At 45.3% G+C, this 23,721-nt stretch overlaps 1 protein-coding gene across 1 annotated transcript; it reads left to right on the forward strand.

The window, feature by feature from the left end:
* Positions 1–400: 400 nt before the first annotated feature.
* Positions 401–20,909, forward strand: LOC119456409 (cyclin-H). Its single transcript, XM_037718138.2, has 10 exons — positions 401–758; positions 900–1,007; positions 1,224–1,297; positions 2,332–2,533; positions 8,111–8,218; positions 9,516–9,571; positions 9,665–9,735; positions 20,437–20,548; positions 20,634–20,706; positions 20,799–20,909. Exons 1-10 carry the CDS (start codon positions 636–638, stop codon positions 20,856–20,858), a joined length of 987 nt encoding a protein of 328 aa, XP_037574066.1. The 5' UTR covers positions 401–635; the 3' UTR covers positions 20,859–20,909.
* The last annotated feature ends 2,812 nt before the right edge of the window (positions 20,910–23,721 follow it).

Here is a 23,721-nt window from a genome sequence, read left to right on the forward strand (position 1 = left end):
TGTATAGTAAATGTGTGGAGGAAGTAAACAATGTGTATAGTGTTTTCTTGAAACTGGAAGGTGGGTTGCGTCACCAAACCTTTGTTCTTATTTTGTCTAATACACCTATCTTTACACTTTTTTGAACACACAAGTATCATCCCAGTATCAAACTTTTGGAAAATTTGTTTTTGTGTGCGACAGCCAGTGCTGTTTTTCTGCTACCGCTAGCTAGCTGCCTCGGCTGCCACCGCTACCACAACCATCTGGCACCTCTTTTTTTCCTGCTTCCATGCGCCATGGAAGTTTCACACAAACAATTTTATTGTGCTTTCAACTGTATAAATGCAAGAACGATAAGTTACATTAAAACTCCTAGTTTGAACAAGAAACTCTGTGTTTGTTAGATTTCCATCGCCATCGAGACGAGCCAGCTCTTGTTTTGTTTTGTGTGCTTGTTCCTGTGTTTTCGCTCACGTTGATGCATGCGAAATGCGACGCGCAAACTCGCGGCGAATGTAGCATGGATGGAAGTCGCTCAACATGTCTGATGAATGAGTAGAAATGCGAAATGATCGATAGTAGAGGCGTTAATTGGAAAGTTTGTTCCTGAAATTTCGTCATCGGTAAGCAGAACATTATAGTGACAAAAAGCCATGTTTTCCACCAGCACTCAAAGCAAATGCTGGATTTTTAAAGACGAGGCTCAAATCTCAAGGCTCAGAAAAGCAGCGAACGACAGATTCATCAACCGACAACAGAATGCAAACCGATCTCCGGTAAGGGAACATATCACTAACGCGGAAATGAAGCTACTTCATTAATGAGTGCAATGAAAATTAGTTTTAAGAAATTAACATTGTCGAACGACAACGTGTCGCTTGTTCGGTTTCGTAATGACCGGCCCTGAATCATTTCAGGATGACTTTCTTTCACCGGAAGAAGAGAGGACAATCTACAAGCACTACGAGTTCACCCTCCGAGATTTCTGCAAAAAATTTCAACCTCCTGTACCCAGGAGCGTAATCGTAAGTAGAACGCCATTGTGTACAATGTGCTGTGTAATGAGAAAACTGGCACGGAGAGCGTATTTTTCATGTTCTTCTCTTGTTCTTGAACTTATGGCAGTCGTAGCAGCATTATCGATGTTGTTGAGGTGGCCGATAAACCTGCTATCGGAGTGAATTTTCGGAGTGCTTTACGAGCTGCTAGTTCATATTGCTTCAATCTTACATTTCACACAGGGCACGTCGTTCCATTACTTCAAGCGCTTCTACCTCAATCACTCTGTGATGGATTACCACCCTAAGCACATGCTGTAAGTATCCTTGGTAGACAAAGCACCTCTTTCACCGTCTCTACTCAAAGCATGGGCCTATCCCTCGTAGGGTTTGTATACAAATGTAGGACTGCAGTTGCTGGTTGTCATCTCATGCTGTGTAAGCTTTTGATTGCCTTTCCCAGTAGCCGCCTCTGGAATTTATCATTTTTTTATAACTGCTTCCGTGCTTAGGACAAGCTGGATTAGTCCACGCGGCCTTGGCGAAAATTCTCAAGTATGAGCTATGCTCGTTGGCGGTACTTTTCATTTCCTAGGAATGCCGTGGACGAGGTGGCTTCATCTCGGTGATTGTCGAGCTTGCAGATGGCAACAGCGCAATCTGTGGGGCAGCACAATCAGTAGCGACCTTATTCTTGTGGAGGAAGTAAAACAAGTTTACAACTGGGGGGGGCTTTAAAAATGCCACCAGCAGCTTGGGCTTTGTTGGCTCCTTTGCAAAAATGAAAAGCTCACTTCAGCAACTAGTCGAGTGATTCCGATGATGAAGTGTACTGCTCTTTGAATGAAAGAGACACCGAGATTCTTGATACACTCAGCTCGTCTTCTGAGAGCGTCGCTTCTGGTTACTTAGACGCCACAAGACAATGGTGCAAACTTGACGTAAGGAAGGCCACTGCATACCCACTTTGCTTATTTTCGTTGCCTCTAGGTCAGACATTTGATGTTGAGGACACAGGTGGCCCAATGGAGTATTTTGAAGTGTACTCTGCAGGCGAGCGTAGAATTTCATGTTCTCTTTTCATATCTATCGCATGGTATATGGTACAGTTCTGTTAGGCTTTAGTTTTGCAATAATGATTGAGATTCTGAATAAATAGACACTTAAACCATTGTCTAAAACATTAAAAAATTTTGCAATAAAACATTTGTTCATTTTTTGTCAGAATTTGGAATAATAGCGTGGCACAGAAAGGGTTAAGAGGAACCGTGACGTCAAATCATTTAAAAGTATGCATAGTAACACTGCCAGCAAGAACCTCTGCTGATCCTCTTGCTCTAAAAATTTGCAGGGTAACCTGTGTTTACCTGGCCTGCAAAGTGGAGGAGTTCAATGTTTCCATTGCACAATTTGTCAGCAATGTGCGGGGAGACAGAGAAAAGGCCACAGACATCATCCTCAACAATGAACTTCTGCTCATGCAACAATTGAAGTACCACCTCACCATTCACAACCCTTACAGGCCACTTGAAGGGCTCCTAATAGATCTCAAGGTAAGCATTTATTCTCGTCAGTTCTATTTTAAAGGGTTGTTTTCCAGAAGCTTTACTGAAGACCCTAGCCGCTGCTCATAACACCTCTGTCAGTAATAATTCCATTAGCAGTCTTATTATGACTGACACGTGCAGCAGCATAGACTTTCCTTTTTCCTGGTGGGGACAACTCATAGAAGATTTTATTCTATCTAACAACATCTGTCTTTTAAACTCAGGAGCACCTACTTACTTTTCACCTACATCACGTAATTTTAGCTGTCTCGATTTAGCTTTATGTTCACCTTCTCTTTTTATTGATTTTAACTGGGAAGTGTTGGACAATCCATACGGCAGTGACCACCTACCTGTTATAATTAAACTGTCATCGACTTTACCCATCATCACCTGCAGGCCATGTCGTTGGAAACTACAAGTGGCAGACTGGACGCTTTTCACACAAACTGCCAAACTAGAAGAACACTTTTTAGCCGATCTAGGTGTCGATGAAATTAATGATAGATTTACGCGTTGCATAATCACGGCAGCTGAAAGAGCCATACCCCAATCTACTGGACATCATCGTAAGAAACTAAACCCGTGGTGGACAGAGGAATGTACCCAAGCAAAAAAAGAACAGAATAAGGCCTGGGGCAATCTTCGTAGGTACCCAACATGTAAAAACCTTATTAACTTCAAACAGAAAAAAGCCCATGCATGATACATCCGTAGACAAGCCGAAAAAGAGTCTTGGCAGATATACGTCTCCTCAATTAACAGTTCAGTCTCCTCCAAACGCATGTGGGAACAGGTAAAAACATTCAAAGGGGATTACTCGTCCTACACAATTCCTTTACTCTCAAATCCTGGTACACAAACAACACTCAACGAACAAGCAAACATTCTGGGGGAACACTTCTACAAGGTATCAAGTTCAGCCAACTACACGGACACATTTTTAACATACAAAAACTCTGCTGAAAAACAAAGATTACCAACAACATGTGCATCTGATGAGCCATACAATGCTCCCCTCACACTCCCAGAATTAAATAGTGTACTTTCTGCTGGAAAGATAACCGCAGTTGGTATGGACCGTATTCATTACACCATGCTTGCCCACTTGTCACAAACGTCTATCAAAGCACTACTAAAATTCTTTAACAAGATTTGGTAAACAGGAGAAATGCCGAAAACATGGAAAAATGCCGTAATCATACCTTTTCTAAAATCTGGAAAACCACCAACATCCCCCAGCAGTTACCGCCCCATTGCTCTCACCAGCTGCTTGGCAAAATCATATGAATGTGTTGTAAACACCAGGCTAACTTTCATCCTCGAAATAGAAAAGTCCTTAAACATACATCAATGTGGTTACAAAAAGGGTTGCTCTACAACTGATCACCTAGTCCGGCTTGAACATGAAATACGCAATGCTTTTCTACACAAACAACACTGCCTAGCTGTCTTTTTCGACTTGGAGAAGGCATACGATACCACATGGAGATGTGGTATTTTGAGGGACTTGGCAGACTTAGGGATTCGGGGCAGAATGCTGAAGTGCCTGTCTGATTTTATGTCCGATCGAACATTTCAGGTGCGTCTTGGTAGGGTTCTGTCACGCGTATTCACCCAAGAAAACGGTGTGCCTCAGGGCTGTGTTTTAAGTACAACACTGTTTGTTGTCAAAATGAACTCGGTTAACAAAGTCATACCATCCACCCTTATGCACTCTCTTTACGTTGATGACCTCCAGATTGCTTTCCGCGCATCTAACATGACAATGTGTGAATGGCAGATTCAAATCACCTTAAACAAATTGACAATATGGGCTAACAAAAACGGCTTCCGTTTCTCGTCCGAAAAACTGTTGCTGTGGTGTTTTCTCAGAAGAGGGGCTTGCAACCTGACCCCATCTTAACACTAAATGGAATAGTACTGCCAGTTAAACAAGAACAGAAGTTCTTGGGGGTCATATTCGATAAAAAGCTAAATTTTATCTCACACATTAACAACCTAAAGGTTAAAACAAATAAAGCACTTAATGTCCTGAAAGTCCTGTCCCAGAAGCGCTGGGGCTCTGACCGCAAATGCCTCCTTCATATTTATCGTTCGCTGGTACGCAGCAAATTGGACTACAGGTGCATAACATATGGTTCAGCCAGACAATCATACCTTAAGCGGTTAGATCCCGTTCATAATAAAGGACTACGCTTAGCAACCGGTGCCTATAGGACCTCACCCATTCCCAGTTTGTATTCCGAGAGCAACGAGCCGTCTTTAGACCACAGAAGAACGCAACTCATGTTGACATACGTTCTAAGAGTTCGCTCATCGCCAGACCACATTTGCCATAACATCATCACACACTGCGAGAAACGACTTCACTACACGAACAAGCCAAATGCTATAAAACCACTCATACTTAGATTTGAAGAAAAAGTCCTTAACTACAATGTCCCTACTGAAACGCTTTCTGTCATGCAAAGACCAACCAGATTAGCACTTTGGAACGATTTCACAAAATTTCTAGATTTTTCATTAACGCATCTAAAAAAACAAGATATGCCTCGGGAATTTATACTACGGGAATTTCGCACAGTGCAGGACACGTACGACACTTACACGGAATTTCACACCGATGGTTCGAAGACGCACATTTATGTTGGAAGCAGCGTGGTTGAAGATACGTGGGAACACACAGTTAGACTACCACAGTTTGTATCAGTTTTCACTGCTGAGTGTTATGCCTTATGGATGGCAGTACAAAAGATTATAAGCACCAAACACGGAAAATCTGTAATTTATACAGACTCTTTAAGTGCACTTAAAGCCCTGAATATGCAATCACAATACGAACCCATCATTGGCAATATCCTAAACACACTAACACATCTAAGTGAAGGCCAGACTATTCGTTTCTGCTGGGTGCCAAGCCATGCTGGGATCCCAGGAAATGAAAAGGCGGATGATGTGCAGCAACGGCAAAATATATGAATACTTCAAAAGTTAATATACCTGCTAGGGACGGGATCCAAGCAGTTCGCAAAGCACTCCTTTCAAACTGGCAACCAACGCGAATGGAAATTGAAAGATAACAACAAACTTCAACTCATTAAACCTGTCCTTGGAGAGTGGAAGACATGCTATCATCAAGAACGTTTCATCAAAGTAATACTCTGTCGACTTCGGATAGGCCACGCGCACATGACACATAATTACCTTTTGAAAGAGGAGGAACAACCAACATGTGATAAATGCCATGAACCATTAACAGTAATCCACATTTTAATAACATGTCCACATCTCGAAATGCTTAGGAAAAAATACTTCCGAGTATTGTATAAGTCAAACACTCCACTTCACCCGATGTTGCTGTTAGGAGATGATGCACTGGTGTCTCTGACTGACGTGATAAGTTTCCTTGACGAAACAAGGTTTTTAAGTAAGCTATAATTACTACAGTGTATGCTCTATTTACGAAGGAAATTTTATCACCCTGTGTCTGGCGCAGCATAGCCGTAGCTGCTTTTGCGCCAATAAATCCAATTTAACTAACTAACTTTTCCTGGTGGGGGGGGGGGGGGGGGGGGGGGACTTTTCCACTCATCTGATCCCATATTTCTGGCGGAAAACGCGTTCGCATAGATGCACGCACAGTGTCGGCAGCTAGGAAGAACCATTGCCTGTAGAAATCTTCCTGAGAACTGAACTTGTGTGTTTGCAACCCTTCATAGAAACGACGGAGTGCTTGCCTTTTCTTCTTGGGAACGCTTGGATTTAAAAGCTTAATGTCTAACACGTCGCTCCAAATACTAGAAAAGTTGTCATGGAGTTGGCCAACACTCTCTTGAACGGCCTTCATTTAGAGCTCTGTATGGCTAAACTGCAGGTTCCTTTTTTGCAGAGCAGTGTTAAGTTTCCAGCCTTTCAAAAACAAGTAGCATCAGCCCAAGCATAAAGTTGGCATCAAAATTTCAGAGCGCTTTTCCATAGCCACTCGCGTTGCCTCCTGTCTCATTCTTTTCGTCTTATGAAACCTTGGTTAGAAATTGGAGTAGTTCTGAGTAGTTGCTTGAAGCAGACCGAAGTGAGGATGCCTGTAGCGTCCATCTGGTTTTGCATAATTGTCTCAGTGCACGATTTTCACCCTTCTGAAACTGCTCGAACCAGCTGAGACGTTTTGGAGAGCAATTCACAAAATCATATATGAAGTCTGTAAACAAGCTGATAAAATCCCAGTGCAGATCAATTTTCATGCACAAGTCTTGCAATGCCAGGTTCATAGAGTGTGCACGTAAAACGCTCTAGGTTCAACACCCTGTACTAGAGCCTGAAGCCCACCACTTTTACTGGATACATTCGCAGCTCCATCGTAGCATTGCCCATAACAGTTTTCGTTTCGCAGGTTGAATCTACACAGCACATCTCTCAAAGTGGAGAAGAGAGTATGCGCTTTGGTGTCCACGGTCATATAAAAGCCGACAAACACCTCCTCCACTTCCAGGCTTTCTGTAACGTATCTAAGACAGAAGAATACCTGCTCATTCGTGGTATTGTCTGAGGTCTCGTCAGTAATCACGGCACAGAATACAGTATTCTGCACTTAGTTCATTAAGGAGCGAAGCACGCTATGGGCAAGCAGCTTCACCATTTCATTCTGGATGTCTGGCGAAATACACTTATAGTCTGTCCTGTTTAGCTATGTGGCTAGCCCTGGTACATTGTGTTTTAGCAGCAATAAAAGTTGCCTCAGGTCGTTTCCTTCTTGTCATGACTGCGCAGTGTGATAACTTTGCATACCAAAACACGAACAGTTGACAATACTGCCAACAGAGCTCGGCGACTTGCTTTCATTTGGCAGAGCTTTGACTTGGAGAGTACCAAGGCTACATCATGTCCTGCACTTGTCGTTTTCAACACGCAACACCATGGAAGCTGTGCGATGAAGCATTGCAACGCTTTTTTCCAGTTCGGGTCAGTTTTAACAAAAGCTATGTGCAAATCTTTCTCTCGTGATATACATGAGAGAGGAAACTGTTTGTCACTAGCGGTTACGCGAGTGGCACAATACACTTTACCAGTCTGTATATTGTAGTAAAGCCACCCATAGGCAGATTCCCAAATCGTAAGGTAGACCCCCCCCTGTAGTCTATGTATGCCTATGGACACATGGCATTGCATTCAACTGAAGAAAGCCGAAGTAGTACGTTTGCTTGTAACATGAATACACAGATTTCTGCAGGTCACTGTAATGCACTTGGTTTTTTAAGCTTGCTGCATATTTGGACTATAGTCAATTGAGAGCGTTGTACAAAACAACAACTAAGCTTTACTGCTAATTAAACAGGCTCCAGTGGCGATAGTGAAGCCCGATTATATCTGGAAGATAGATGCATTCTTGTAATACAGCTGTAAAGCTGTCTTGTACGAACTTTGTAGCATTGTCAGAGCGCTCCAAGATGACCAGTCGAATGTACCCTTAGTCAAAGGGCCCATGTGAACAGCACTTAGTTATGCGCCTTTTGCCAAGTGACCAGATGTGCACGAAATGAGCTGCCAAGCATACAAGAAACCATCCTCCTCTTGCTACCACAGACAAGGTGTCCTCAGTTTCCAGACCCAGAGAAGCTTAGGCTGTACATGGACGACTTCCTTGAGCGAACTCTCTTCACAGATGCAATGCTCCTCATGGCACCATCCCAGGTATGAACATCTGTAAATTGTCTTTTAAATGAACTTAATCTCTCTTTTTTTTTGTTGTTGTTGTTGTCAATGCTACCACTTCTGCATGTCCGCTTTCATGAAGGTGCACATTTTCGCAATTTAAAAGTAAGAAGCACTATTTATATTAGATAATGGTAGCAGCTAAAGCCTCTTTATCGTGCCTACTGTCATCGGCAGACGAGAGCAGTATGGAGGGTCTTTAGCAACAGCCACACAGGCTTTGACGATTTGGTTACTCTTTAACATGCCTAAATGCACTGGCAGACTGGAAGAAAAGGGGGAGGGGGGGACTGGGTGGGGGGGGGCCTCTCTTCCTCTTGAAAAATGCCGCACTTTTGTGCTTACATATTTAGTGTGCAGTATTGAGCCTTCGGGTAGTGCAGTAGTTCTATATTTTATGCATTTCCAGTGTCTACACATATTGTTGGTCTGGTTTTTAAAGGAGTACTGAAGCATATCTTCAAACTAGTAGAAACTCTACCTCATGCTTCTCAGACATAAAATGATGAAACTGAAGAGTATAAAACTTTCGAAACACTTATAAGATATTTTAATCTAATACTAAAGTTGATCTCAGAATGCCAGACACAGTGCCATCTACATTATGTTGAAGTCATAGCACAGCGCAATATTTGCTCACGTTGTGTAGCTATTAGTCTTGGTATGTAGACATTGATCACGAAAAAGTAAACAGGTGTGCTATTCTGGACACTGTCAAAATCCAACATTGTCAGATTTTGCATTGTCTGAATTTTGAGCCAAACAGAGAAGCTGCGGCAGCCCTTTGGGCCAATCAGAGATGTCACTATGGCGGAATTTGACACTGTCCAGGATATCACCTCAGGAGTACTGCGTGTGTTTCTTCTGTCTGTGCTCGTGTGTGGCAGCCACTGTGGTAACAGGAACAGATTAAACATATGTGTCATGACACATCCACCTCCTTGGTATTGAAACCAAGACTGGTTTGTAAAAACAAGTACTATATATAGTAAATTGTTTAGGGTGCTCTGACACTTGCCTGTGTTACATCCCGGGATTTGCAGTTTGGACATAATGCAAGAAAAAAAAATTTATGTTGAAACTGTTCTGTCAGTACTCCTTTAGCTGACATAATTGTAGTAAGATTGTCATATTTTCAAGCTCTCTCCATATTCATCTTAAATGTAGTATGCTGTAGAAATTCTTTCATTAAGGCTGTGTAATGTTACTATGATTTGCACAACTCGCTGTGTCATAGCATGACAGTGCTTCTTCACCCCTTTCTTGCTGCCTCTAGATTGCCCTCACTGCTGTTCTGTATGCTGCTAACAAAGCCCAGGCCAACTTTGAAACGTGAGTTTTCCCAATTCTGTTGCACATGCTGTTTTTACTGATCAGGCATCTGTCTGCATATTTATCTCTCTGTCTCTCTGCTCTGTGAAACAGGTACATAACAGACTTCCTGTTTGCTGGTAGCCCACGTGAGACGCTTCACCACATCAAGGACACTGTCAAAAGTTAGTCTCCTCTTTCTTTGGTCTTTGTCAATGTTCCTTTGCTCAGTGAGCTGTTCACAAGGATAGTTTAGAGCAGCAGTCATAACACCTAATACGTACCGCTATACCACCTCTCTTTTTATGTTGCGAGCCATTATTTTAATATACAGTCGACGTCCGATTTCCCAGACGCCCGAAATTCCGGACATGCCTGATTTCCCGGACTCATCTGTGGCACCGTCAAGTTCCCCATAGAGTCAATGTATTAAAAAGTCCGAAATTCCGGACGCCTATAGCCTTCGCCATCCGATTTCCCGGACTTTTTACTGTTAACCGCCGACCCAAAGTCACCACCGACTCCGCCATTTTGGTTGTTTTCATATCCTCGAACCCACCATACTCGCATCGCAGGTGTGGCGAGCAACACCGCCGCACCGCGCCGCGGCTGCCGTAACCTCGAAACCGCACTGTGTCAATCCGTTGCCAGCCGTAGCTTAGCCAAGCTAGAGTGACCTAGAATATGGGAGAGTGTCCAAAGCGCCGGCTCCGGCGAGGGCCTTTTTCTGTGAACTGCCGCGCCGCGCCGCTGCTGCTCCGGACCCGTGGGCTTTTCGCGCTCGCGAAGCGCGCGGGAAGCGAGGGTCGTCTGCTACGCGCTGTAGTTTTTTGCGTTCATTTTCCACGCAAAGCACTTCCACTCTATTTAACTTCAACAGTGTGGTGCTGCATGGAGCTTACCCATCTTTGAGCGTTTCTTTGTGCTTGGGCAGCAAGATAATGCAAAAACAAACGTACCAAACTCATCAGCGCGGCCTAGCTCCGGTGCTAGAGTTCGGGAACGGTATTACGGTAACTGTGCGTGCGTAGAAACGCGCTAAATGAGCCCGCGCAAGGAAAGAAAGTAAAAAAAAAAGATGGGTACGCGGGCAATGGCACCATGCTTGCAAGAATAAGAGTAACGAAAAAAAGTAAATTACTCGCGCAGTCAAGTGAAATACTTACGTGCGTGCAGTGACCGCTTCGCTCACCACTACGCGCATTTCGCTCACGGTCAGTAGTGGTTTAGAGCCATATGCATATGTATTTATTCATAATTTTTTTTAGCCGCGACAATACTTTATTATGAACAGAGCGCCGTGAGAAGGTGTAAGGGACACAATTAAGAGAAGGAGCGCAGGGACGGCCGTAACGCCGCAATATTGTTGGCCTATTTCGCTTCAGAGATAGCGTACGCGAACAATTCTTGCTGTACGCTATCTCTTCAATACACACTTCGCGCACGATGTACCTTAAGGTTCACCGTGAGCGAAGCTAGTTTCAAATTCAGATATTCGAAAGAAAAGCCATTCCAGCCAATAGGTAAACAAACATAAAAAAGGTGAACAAATATACATTTTTCTTCATTGAAATGAACAGATAGCTGCTACTAGCCTAGCTTTTTACTAATTTTTTTATGCAAAAGTTATTGCAGCAATAGCCTTGTTTTATTAATCCGTGAATCCTCTCTGAAATTACCAACATATAACTTCTCATGATATAATAGGTATTGCTTAGCGTGTGATTTTTTACATAAACTAACAAGTATTCATGGCGTGTGGTGATGCTTGTGCTTGCATTATATTGAGTGGAAAATCGTCTTGAAAATTACAATCTTTGATGCACTACAAATATCGTTGTTGATTCTACATATACCTAAAATAGTTACCTTCAATCAGTAAAACAGGAGAAGTTTATGTTCTGGTGATTAGTTGCCTCTTTCATTACGTAACTACAAGTAGGTAATTATTTATCAGTAAGTATATATTTTCTGTGTACGACCCAGCTAGCATACTCAATAAATATTCCTAAAGTTACTTTCATGTTATAATTCGCTTAGTGTTTGCGCTCTTGCAATACAAGAAGGCGAAAGACGAGTTGCACATACGTAATCCATCACGTTCGTTTTCTGACGTTTGCTCGTAATTATGAAATGAGACGTACGTACACAATGTTGCACTGTTAGCGTCTCATTTATTTTGGTTTGCCTTGTTTTTTGCCGCCGTATATTTCTCGCGAACCGCTTACCTACATGCCGTGGTAGCTTAGTGGCTTTGGTAGGTTGGACTGCTAAACTCGAGGACGCGGGTTCGATTCCCGGCCACGGCGGCTTACATTTCGATGGAGGCGAAATGCATAAAACATCCGTGTACATAGATATAGGTACACGTTAAAGAACGCCATGCGTTCGAAATTACCGGAGCCCTCCAATACGGCGTTTCTCATGGCCATATTGTGATTTTTGGATGTAAAACCCCATTACTATTATTACCCTTTACCTGTGCTCTCAGTTCTTGATGATATATGAGCAAGTTCGACACGCTGAGATCGACATTGGCATTCAACACGTTCTGATCGTCACACCCACAGCATTAGAGGGATTTCTGGCCGAAAAATGCGGGTTTGCACCACACGTGATATCGCTGTCGTTAATCGCGAAGTGAATGCAAGTATGTCGAGTTACTAATGTCATGACCCATCTCAGTCGCACATTTGTGCCTTTCCACGCTATACTTTGGAACCAAGTGAACGAGACGCGAGAGTGACGCGGTTTGTATTTATTTTTGGTACCGCGGCTCCGCCGATGGACACATTCCGCTTCCCAAGAGCCAGTTAAGGATTTCGCCTTAATACAGAAACAGCAGAGCGTGGTAGGCAGTCTTGTAAAGCAAGTCGAATGCATGAAATAAAAGAAAGGAAATGATAGGGTGTAAAAGCGTTAGCATGATCTAGCCATATCTTCCACGTTCTCCTGGTTGTCATAGCGATCTCCAGCTTATTTTCTTCTGCAGCACGTTCACGTTGCTCATTCCACACATAACTAAATGAAGTAAGCGCGCGGAATGCGTTACTCAAACAGCCGCGTAAGCGCGGACCATGCGAACTAGAAGGAAATAGACAAAATACCCGTATTCTCAGCCGGCAAACGCGTTCGCTGTGTGGTCAGTCACTGCGGTATTACCTTGCGGTGACGTGGTACTCAATATATCCAAAATTATCGCGATGTTGGCTAATAGCAACCAAAATATCAGGCTCGTAGCAGACGCCCGCCGCCTTGGCGCGGCTTCCGCAGCGGAGAAAGCCCACGGGTCCGGTACAGCAGCGCCGTGGCGCGGGAGTTCACACAAAAAGGTCCTCGCTCCTCCCATGCATTCGCGCGGCGCTTTGGACACTCTCCCATATTCTAGGTCACTCTAGCCAAGCCAAACCTCACTGTGTTCGTTCACGTGTTGTTTTGTCAGCTCTGCGGTCGTGTCTGCGGTTGATCGTTTGCTGCTGCGCGCTATCTTCAGTGATCACGTTTCCCGACCTTCAGCATCCACCGAGTTTCTAGCTGTTTCGTGCTGCGCTTTTCGTCGAGCGGATTCGCCGAGCTCGGAGTTGACGCGAGCACTGATGACACTGTCATCGGTGTACAGCGGCAACATGACGTTGACTGAAATTAAGGCAGACATGATCGCGGGCAAGCGGACCGTGCAAAAGAAAATAAGCGACTTCTTTGCGCCCAAGTGCTGACCTATGAGATAGCGCCGGCCACGTCGTATTTTTTTTTTATATATATAAACGGCTCTTTTCAGAGCCAACTAAACGATGCATTGGCTGAATAGCAATGGGAATCTTATACTCCGGCCGTGACCCTCTCCGTCAGCGAAAAATACCTACCAAAAAGGTGCGTTTTCACGTGCATTCGTTTTTCCGGACTGCCCGATTTTCCGGACAGTTTTCACGGTCCCTTGAGGGTCCGGGAAATCGGACGTCGACTGTATTGCCTGTCATGGATAGCATTGTCCCACCTGTTCAGGTGGATTACATACTTGAAGCAACAGACCGTGATAATTTGCAATGTTTATGTAGCTGATTAACGATGTTTTGCTAACGCTTTAAGTTATCGACTTTAGAGCACATACATGTTGCAGTTGCAAAAGTGGGGATCGCACTGATGTGGCCCGTTGCCTCGTGCACTTCGCCCTGCAGCCTCGTATTATATGTCAAGCGCAGTTCCTATGACTTACTGCTCAACAGTATGACAAACTTGAGGTTATCAACGCAAGTGCCATGAGAGCAATTACGGCCCACCCACCCTCGTCTAACACCTATACCAACGCTTGTCAAGGTCTCATGGTGGTAAACACGACACAAGGAACGTTTGAGTTAGGAAAACCTTTATGGGGCGTGAGCATAAGAAAAATACATATACAGTGAAAGCTCGTTAATTCGGCCCCCGTTAATTCGGAAATTCGGATAATTCGGCCTGCTAATTCCCTCCCTTCAAAAATGTACATATGTCTATGGCAGCGAACTCTCGTTAAATCGGCACGAAATTACGCGTGCACCGCTTAATTCGGACTGGAGACAGGCCAATACCGGCGCTGAAGTGAGTTTTTGGAGTTTTGGAGCGCAGAAATCAGTACTGGCACGTACACACTAGCCGCAAAACGCGCGCGGCGCGCCGCCGGCGGCCAAAACGCAGCTGCGGCAGGGCGGCCACACCAACCGGCGGCGCGCCGCTGCGGCAATCACGTGACAGACTAGACTCTTCCCCCCCTCAACGTTGCCCCCCTTCTCGAACTAACCGCGTTGTCATGGCAATCGTGGAGCTCTTAGGTGCCTAGGGACATAATCGCTTAGGGACTTTTGAGGCACTGGTCTCCGCTGAGCGTGGCTCTCTTATCTCCGGGACCGGGCGCAGTGACCTTGCCAAGCGCAGCTCCTACGTGCGTAGGGAGCGAATCGTTTAGGGCGCGTTGAATATCTGGCGGTGTCTGGGCCACGCCGGCCGCGCTGTAGCGTTTGTTCAGGGCCGTTTATAGTCCGACGTAACGCGAGCGTGCACGCTACGTCACGTTGGCGGAAACGAACCTCTCAACGTAACCGGCGGCTTCCGACGCGGCCCGATGGGCACGGCTCCTGACCCATTCGCGCGTTGGTCGCGCAGAATGCGCCAACCCACAATGCATTTAGCGCGAAGAAATAAAGGCGCCCACTCCACTTCGCCGATGGTCGCAGACAGCCCTTCAAAGCGGCGCGCGGGCTTGTGATCATATTGCGCATGCTCCGAAGATAACAGCCGACGCGCGCGCGTCGGAAGAGATGGCGTTTCGGCTGGCGCAGCGTGGCTGGCCGCGAACGATGCTGACCTGCGCGCCGATAACGTCGGACTAGAAACGAGCGGTCGGGCGGGTCCGCATGACACCAGTTTCCCGCGCGCACGTCAGGGAAGCGGACTGCTCTCATTGGTCTCCTTCATGCGCGGCACGCGGCAAACCGCAAGAAATCGGTCCTGGAGCGATCCCTTCTGCGGCTAGAAAAACCCGTTTCGCGGCTGCTTTCACGGCGCGCGCGTCTTGGCACGCCGCGACGTGAGCCGAAAGAGACGCGGCGCGCGCCTCGGCGCACGTCGCGGCACGCTTGCACTGGACGGGTTGGCGCATGTGCGAAAAGTCGACCTTGCCGCCCAGCTTTCGACGAAAAAACAAACAACCATCACGGACTTCTTTACGAAGTGAAGGTATGGAATAAAAGCCTTGTTCATATGCATATTTTGTTGTCCATTCGATAATTCGGCATTCGGATAATTCGGACATTTTTTTTACTCCCTTGAGATCCGAATTAACGAGGTTTGACTGTATCAATAATGCACGTTTTACAAACCCAAAGAAAAAAACCTAACACACGGCAAACTATACACAGAGCCAGTTAATTGAAAATGTTCTCCAAAGTCCTTACACACGACGTGTTATAAAGTTCAAATATTTACAGCAAGTCCATCGACGTGGTCACGTAGCCTAGTCGTCGCTGTTTCCGACGACATGTCGTTGGGCCCGTCGATGCGTCGTGGACTTGATGTCGCTGTGTCTGACGTTCAGCCCACGATTGTCCGGGTCAGGGGGTCAGGGCAGTGGGGTGATCGAGGCGCCTGGATCGCCCGGTAGACTCCGCTTAGCCTGCGGATCGTAGCCGCAGGGAGTCCGGGAAACGGTGCCATCAGCCTGTAGCTGCGCGGTCTCTAGTGGAGCGCCCGCTCGGCTCGCGGGTTGTGGCCGTGGCAGCTGAAGAACAGCTTCCACTGGGCTGCCACCATCGTCGCAATCCACCCGTCCTGTCCGGCCTCCAGCTCCTTCTGCCCGTCGTCGTCCCAGAGAGTAGCTGGACTGCTCTCTTCGGCTACGTGTCTGTTTTGCCCATTGGCCACGTAGCTCTGCATGCACTTTTACACTACTTCTTCTTTCATATATAGCATTTTTTTTATTCGGACACTCCTATTTCTCACTTCCTTTTTTTTTTTTATTTCTTCCACCAACTCCACCTGATTTCTTGTCCTCTTCTTATCTTCTGCTTTTTCTTCCTTTTTTTCTTTATCGGCTCATGACAACGCTGCTAGAGCACGCACAGCCTAACACCATTTCTGAGCTTGTTGAGCAGCGACAGCAAGCAAGAAAGCTTAAAAGACGCCACATACAAACAGTCACAGCGCTCCATTCCTATTTTTATGGAGATTGTATCACGACTACGAACTTGGACAACCTTCCGCCCTGGAAGTATACATCACTAACCAATAACAAGGCGACAAAGCTCCGTCGGTGGGTTCAATCGATAGCAGCAACTGAAATGACGGTACCTACGGGACACTGTGTGGTATACACAGACACGGCAGCCAACTCAAGAGGAGGACAAATAGACTTTTCAGACCCCTTATTATTTGAGCTGCAGGCTATACACAATGTGATTGAAAGCCTTGTCAACTTGCCTAACATCAATAAAGCTGACAGCCTCGGTGCAGTTAAAGGGACACCAAAGGCAAATACTGAGTCGATGTGGACTGTTTAAATACCATTCCAGAAACCTCGCAACGCTTGTTTCGTGCAAAGAAAATGCTTAGTTTATGAGAAAATTGCATCCGAAGGGTCCAAATACCTTTATGGCAATTCAAATCTCCCGCCACACCAGCCGGGGAGTGGTGGCATTGCATACACCATCACTGCCCTTTGCTGCCGTCAGTGAGTGCTGCAGCTGCTTTTGGTCAAGCAGCATAGACCGTTCGGACATCCTGCGACGTCACATGGAAGTGGAATTCTCTGCTACTTGCAGTTTGTGTGAGGTTCACGAGCCAGCAAAACCAGCGCAGCACTACGCGGTAACGGAACTACTGAAATGCGAAAGCCTGGGTGGCACAGTGTCGAGCGAAAACAAAACCTTTTGACCACCCTCGTCGTTTTCAACAGTGTAATGTCAATGAGTTTTTTCTAAAAATGAAATAGAACTAGTGAAGTACCTAGTATTTTCTTTTGTCTTATAATACAATACAATTATGTTTTTATGATGAGTGGTTGAATACAGGTGACAGAATTTAAATGAGGAGTGCCTTCGTCATCGGGCAAGTACTTGAATGTCCCGGGGGGTCTCTAATCGTTTCCTGCATTTATCTCAGTTTCTCATTTACTAAGGCTCTGTTTGCGATAGTATTGATGCCTTAGAGATACTCGAGCACTAATCCATCACTTTAGCCTGACTTAGTATTTGCCTTTAGTGTCCCTATAAGCATCTCAAACAAGTAATGAAAATGCGTATTTGTGAACAGATACACAACATTCACAATTCTACACATGTGAACATTGCTGTCCACTGGGTGCAGGCACATGGTCATGACCACAACAGTGACTTTGTCGACCTCATTGCTAACTCTTTCTCGATACCTGTAACTCCTCTTTCCCTACACTCTGACCCACGCTCTGTTTTCATTGCCCGAAATCCGTCCTACAGCGTGACACACGTGCCCTCATCCACCACGTGTCTGCTCCCTTCCCCATGTTACGGGCCGAGGTTCGGGGGTACCTTCAACAGCATCTGCTTGGAGGTAGAACCAGGTTGACTATCGGAGAGGGTCCGGCAGGGAAGACGAGGCAACGTAAAAACAAGTAACAGTTTAATACATGGTTACGGGTGAGCAGTGTGCTCCAAAGAAAGCATACAAGAAACGTTCAGCATTTAAGCACCTACACGCTAGGGCAAAGCAAGTGTTCTCCATGTGGCTGCTGGTTGGCCTTCTTATAACCTCCACCATCCGGGCACTTTCTCCCTCTCTTCTCCCCTACTGCAGGCTAGGGCAATCCAAAGGTTAGCAGAAATGGTAGGCGAACGGAGCCGGGTGAACGTCCTCTGCGGGCGCTTTCTCCCTCTCTTCTCCCCTACTGCAGGCTAGGGCAATGCAAAGGTTAGCAGAAATGGTAGGCGACCGGAGCCGGGTGAACGTCCTCAGCGGGGGAGCAAGGTTGAGAGCTGGACAACAGGTTTCGTCTCTGACCCTCGCGAGTGACGCGTCTATTCATGTTGACGAGCGAGATCATTGGGCACGCCGATCACCATGCGTTTGCACATGGTCCAAGCGTGGTTGCCCTGGGGGAATCGTAACACCCACAGTATTTCTCGGGTGGAGGAAGTCTCTCTCCGAAGACTTCGGGCCCGAGCTTCTACTTGGACGTGCCCTGGGACAAAGACAATTAGTGAAAGTGTGCCTAAAGGTGCAAATTTAACAGTGATTAACCTGAAGACTATGAAATATGGACTATGGACAACACATTTTATTAGTCATTGTTGCAGTTACTTCATGAAACAAACCTGCATGCCTATATTTAGCTCCCCTAACTGAAGTGCAAAGAAAAAAGAAAGAAAGAAAAAAACAATTACACAGGACAGCTTTTAAGTTGCATCCACTGAGCGCAGGTCATGGGACCAGCGCCAGTTTTGAGAGATCTATTTCCAAATTGTGCTAGCGAATACATACATTGGCGTTCCAGTTAGTTTTGTCGTGACGTGCACTATAGGAGCTTTTGAGAAGCTCTAGTAACTGGAATGCTAATTTATATTATATCACATTCTGGTTTTGGATATCTCAAAGCTGGGGCTACTCACAGCATTTTTGCTAAGATGATTTGGCTTCATTATTCAAAGGCTTTATTTTTTCAATTGCAACACGTACTATCAGCACAAACTCAACCACAAACAAGCCTAGAATGACTGAGATGCAATTTCTTTCGAGGTTATTTTTGCCTGGATGTGTAGTAGAGACCAAATTCAGGCTTCAAAACGTAAACTCGGGACTGCAACGGTTTAACACCTTAACTGCCATGAATAATTTTTTTTAATTATGGAAAGTGCGGATTTATTTTTATCTGCATTGGCTTTACCATATTATCTCTAAAAAAAATATGAGACCAAGAATGCCCATAGCAGTTCTGTTTACTGCTCTTGTTTAAAAAATAGCAAAGGACATTGTGGAATATTTATTTATGTGTCAAAATTACAAGGTAGTGCAACCTTTGTCATGATGAGTTAACTCGTCATTGACAGTTAAGGGATTGTGCAATCACTACAGAGTGATTGCACATCGACCTTCCATGTAATTATGTGTAGAAGACATTCTAACCAACCTTTATTGTTTGCTTTTCAATTTAGACAAATGGTACAACTTTTAAGTAAATCATTAAGAAGTTAGAAGTTGAAATCATTTAATAGACTTATCTGAGCATTACAGTTTGCCATGCAAGTCACCATGTATGCCACAGGGTGATTAAAAACATCTTTTGCAATTAGAAATTCGTGAAAGAGAAAATTGTAATCTGCCTGACTGTAGCACAAAGCTACGAAGGCTGATTATAACTTCCAAAGGTTAGAAGCGGATTTGCCATATTCGTTTCCTTGTGATTCGAGTTGTTAATTAATTTGGCCTTGCTCTGGCGATCTGCTGGCCTCCTGGTTAGCTCAAATAGTAATGCGACCACCCTGGAAAGGGTTGGTCCCGAGTTCATTCCTTGAATCATGACGTATTTTTCTTCAACTGGTAAGATTTCTTTCTTGGAAACCCATATAAGTTTTCTTTGTAGCTTGGTGCTGCTGTTGGGTGGAAAACAACTTTTCCTTTCATCAGCTTTCCTCCGCAGATCTGATTTGCCAAATATGCAATTCTGTAGAAACCATTGGAAGATGATTGTCAAAGTCAAACGATAGCCCTGTATACCTGCTCAGATATGCTGCTTTGGACACTTTTTGTGGAACTCTGTTGGTTAATGTTATGAGGCATGTAGGTACTGTGACATTGCACTGCTTCCAGCATGAGCCCACATTACAAATCGCATTAAGAACCTTGCGAGGACGTGTCATGCACTGGTATCAGGATCAGTGCACCAAGCCACCACCTTTGATTACACCATCTCCATGACCAACCCAGCCTTGGTTACACTGTTTCTGCAATCAGCCGCACTTTAAAAAGAAGCACAGTGTAGCGCTTGTTAAATTGTGTGTGGCATTGGTGTCTCATGTAATAAGCTGACTCAAGTAAGCATTTTGCATTCACACCGGCGACTGACAGCAGTCGCGCGACCATTTTGAGCTAGTTGCTCGCTGCTAGATTTTGCGGTCTCAAAATTGCTGAACCAGTCAGATGTGCAGGAACAGCACATCTGTTTGCACTGATACTTATTTTACGTGGCGATGCAATTGGGAGCAGATGGCGACTGGCCCATCGCAAAGGGTCACGCGACCCGAGTGAATGAGCCTTTAGGCGTCTCTTGCCACACTGATTTTGTTGAGCCACCCAAACAGTTTTCTCCTCTTCTGCTGTTTGGTCCTCACTTGATGCCCGCAAATGGCTGCTCATTATTTAATTTTGTGCCATTGTGCCTGTTGCAGAGCTGTGGCTTATGGTAAGAGCCATCGAGGTGCCTCCAAAAGAGAAGGTACGCGCCTGTGAACAGAAGCTTGAGAAATGCAGGAACCAGGAGAACAACCCAGACAGCCAAGTGTAAGTGTATGACTGTGGTTGTTCTAAGTTCATTGGACGATAAGGCAGATTCTGTGACAATCTTTTGCAAAACATTTGTTTTTAGGTACAAACGCAAAATGCAAGATGGGCTAGATGATGATCACCAGTCAAGCTCAAAATATGCAAGGACCTCGGAGGTAAATTATGCCAGCTGCTGTACAATAGCTCTAGTCAATTAGTATTTTTCTGCTGGAATTTGTAACATGATTTTTATTATCTCTGTATACAGGAGCATCGACAAGTGGATGATTCAATGGGAGGATCAAGTGCCTTAGAAGGTTCCCCATAGCTGCCTGTAGATACTGTACATTTGTTTGCTAATATAAGAATGATGATTTCACTTGTGTCTGTTATGACGTGATGGCCAAAAATGAACATTTTTGCAAGCGTGGTTCATCATAAAGTGCAATATGTATATTTAATGGCTTATGGTCTGTGGCAACATTTTGCGACTCTGTTTTCTGTTTCCCTCCACCTAACGGCGTCAAAAAGAAAGATTGTGTGCTTGCATTTTACTGTACATAAACCACAACCAATGACACTGTCTTTTACAAGGTAGCCACGAAGACCCCCAGATTTGATGCTGTGGTGTGTTTGCATGATAAGGCTGGCTGTTCGGTTCACTCATTCACACAAGCAGGTTGGTTGCTGTGACGTAGGTAGCTCCAAATATGTTGCATGGGTGCTAAACAGTCACGAATAAGCCAGTCACATGGCACTGATGACACATGGCTTTCCAAATTAACGTTTGCTTTTTAATAGGCAGGGCAAATGTATTAACACTCGGGTAGTGTGACATTGAAGTGACAAAACTTGCGACAGATTGTGTCACGTGTTCCGCAATCATCCGAGCTATTCAAACAAACTATGCCACAGATGTCACCGATTTTCAGGTGCATGTCGTAATGTCGCAGAACGGAGCTCAATGCCAACTGCTTACTAATCAGGGCCGGGAGTGCTGCTTTGCTGTGGTTTGTTTTGCCCATATATAGTTAGTGTGGTAGCATGCTTCACCTGTGACTGGGTTCTAACATTGTAGAAGAGTGCTGTTGTGGTTTGGCATAGATGAATCGTTTTGTGGGGTGTCATTGCTACTTTCACCAGTACAACCAATGTCATGGCCTCCTTTGAAAGCATGCACACTAGATGATCAGGTAATGAGCAAGCGCAAAAGCTTTTTTTTGTAGTTATTTCAGTGTCATAAGTCTTTCTAAATGTTAGTTGCACCTCAATAATACGGATACTTTGGTTCCCAACCAATAGACCCTTTTCACGGCGATCCCGTGGGCGCCGCCATGTTCGATCCCAAGGTCACGTGACCATTGCTTGCCTCAGCTGCCTCCGTGGCCTTCATGTTTACAATATGATGCGCCGGTGCGGTTCAGCAAACTTCTGTTTCGGCAGATATAGGCGGTGATTGGGCGGACCTCACGAAGCTTTGGCCACCGCTTCAGAGGACATGTAAGCGCTTTTGGGGCTCATTATGGCTTATCCAAACGGCGCAAGCAGCATATATGGTGCTTGTTCTAAAAGTGGGGCTAGAAATGTATTCCAAGCTGTCCAAACTTTCCACTTAAAAATTAAATCAGGGTCAGTGTGTTTTGCTGTTCGTTCTTTATCTGGCAAACACTTAGAAGCAGCGGCTTGTCATGTTTCTGACTCGGTAAAGTTCCTCGGTGCAGTCACTACAGTATTGTTTATTTTCTGCTTAATCGCTCGTGGGTGTGCTCAGTCGCAATAGACTTGATCTTGCTGCGCACGAGGCTTGGAACATAGATGTTCTGTAAATTGTTATAGCTTGTAGCAAAGATGTATTATTGCTAGTCACTCGCTTACTCTGTGGACTGTCAGGAAATGTTCAGCTTTGAACATTTGTGTGTTGTTGCAGTGTAGTCGCCGTCACCCTTGCTTTGGTGTATTGATTCAAATGTGCACCCAATCACTTATTCTTGAAACATTAGCGATAGAGTGGCCCTAAATCTGCGTGTCAGTTGGGATGGATATGTGTAGACGACATGCGAGAAACTTACTATGCCAGGAAGGAGCGCTAGTCCCTTTGTCATTGTGTAATGAAGGGTACTCACTCTTGGCAGCATTTCAGGGTGGAAGTCCTTTCTGTGGAGGTTAGTGATACACCGCTGGTGGATGAGCGAATTTTTTTATGCTTGAGGAAAGCCGTGCATCAAGAAGGCCCAGCACACAGGCAGTCCTTACGTAACAGCGGTCAGTGGAGTTCGTCACACAGATTCATTTCATTCCTTAATATGCCAGTTACGGATTTTTGCGGATTTATGGATTTTTGCAGCCAACTATTGCACATCTCCTCCACATTTTGCAGCATGAATGGAGCTCAACGCGTTAGTGAACAACCAGTTGGATTTCTGACAGCTGATCATGCAGTAGCAGGGGCGCAGAAGCGGTAATGGTTTCGCATTCGTGCGTTTTCGCTAAGGCACCATGCGGCGCGCTGCCGCTAGCGCCATCTGATACCTCTAGAGCAAACTGCTTCACGAAAGGTTCTATACTCAATATAAAGCAGGTAATGCCCGCCTCATCGAATAACCCAGGTCAATGATAAGAATTATGCTACCTGCCACAGGCGACTTCTAAAAATTCCGTAAAACTTAAAAGTAACCTGTACATCGGATTACCAGGACATGATGTAGTACTTGCAAGAGTGTGCAAAATGCCAGTTCCCTCTTCTACAGAAACGTTTTAGAGCGCAGCTCCTAGGTGCCCATTCCTGTGGCGAGCGTCAGTGTAACCGAGTGAACGAGCACAGCGAAGGATGGAGCGAACGCGTAGGGGGATGAAAGACTGCAATAGCGAAGAGAACGCAAGGAGGAAAGCGGAGTGGAGGGTGTAGCAGAAAGCGGTGGAGAAGAGTATGGTGAAAGTGTGAGAATAAAAGCGTAGTGCTGCGCAAGATGGTCTCTGGGGCGACGATGGCTACGAGATGGCGCCAGAGTTGCCCGGGTCGTTTGGTAGGTCTGTCTGCTGCGGCTGCTGTGAATCGCGTCCACGCGCTGCCTCTTGCGATCTACCGATTAGCGAGGCAGTCGTGCCACACTTCGCTTCCTTTGCAGCGTGCCACACGAGACAGATTGTCCGCACCAGCCCATATATCGCAAAATGAAAACATGTATAAAGCT

Source organism: Dermacentor silvarum, chromosome 6, assembly GCF_013339745.2.
Source record: "Dermacentor silvarum isolate Dsil-2018 chromosome 6, BIME_Dsil_1.4, whole genome shotgun sequence".
Classification (NCBI taxonomy): domain Eukaryota; kingdom Metazoa; phylum Arthropoda; class Arachnida; order Ixodida; family Ixodidae; genus Dermacentor; species Dermacentor silvarum.

Coding starts and splice junctions, on each gene's coding strand:
- LOC119456409 (XM_037718138.2), top strand. CDS start 636: ATGTTTTCCACCAGCACTCAAAGCAAATGCTGGATTTTTAAAGACGAG. Junction 9,572..9,664: donor GCCCAGGCCAACTTTGAAAC/GTGAGTTTTCCC, acceptor TCTGTGAAACAG/GTACATAACAGACTTCCTGT. Junction 20,549..20,633: donor AACAACCCAGACAGCCAAGT/GTAAGTGTATGA, acceptor ATTTGTTTTTAG/GTACAAACGCAAAATGCAAG.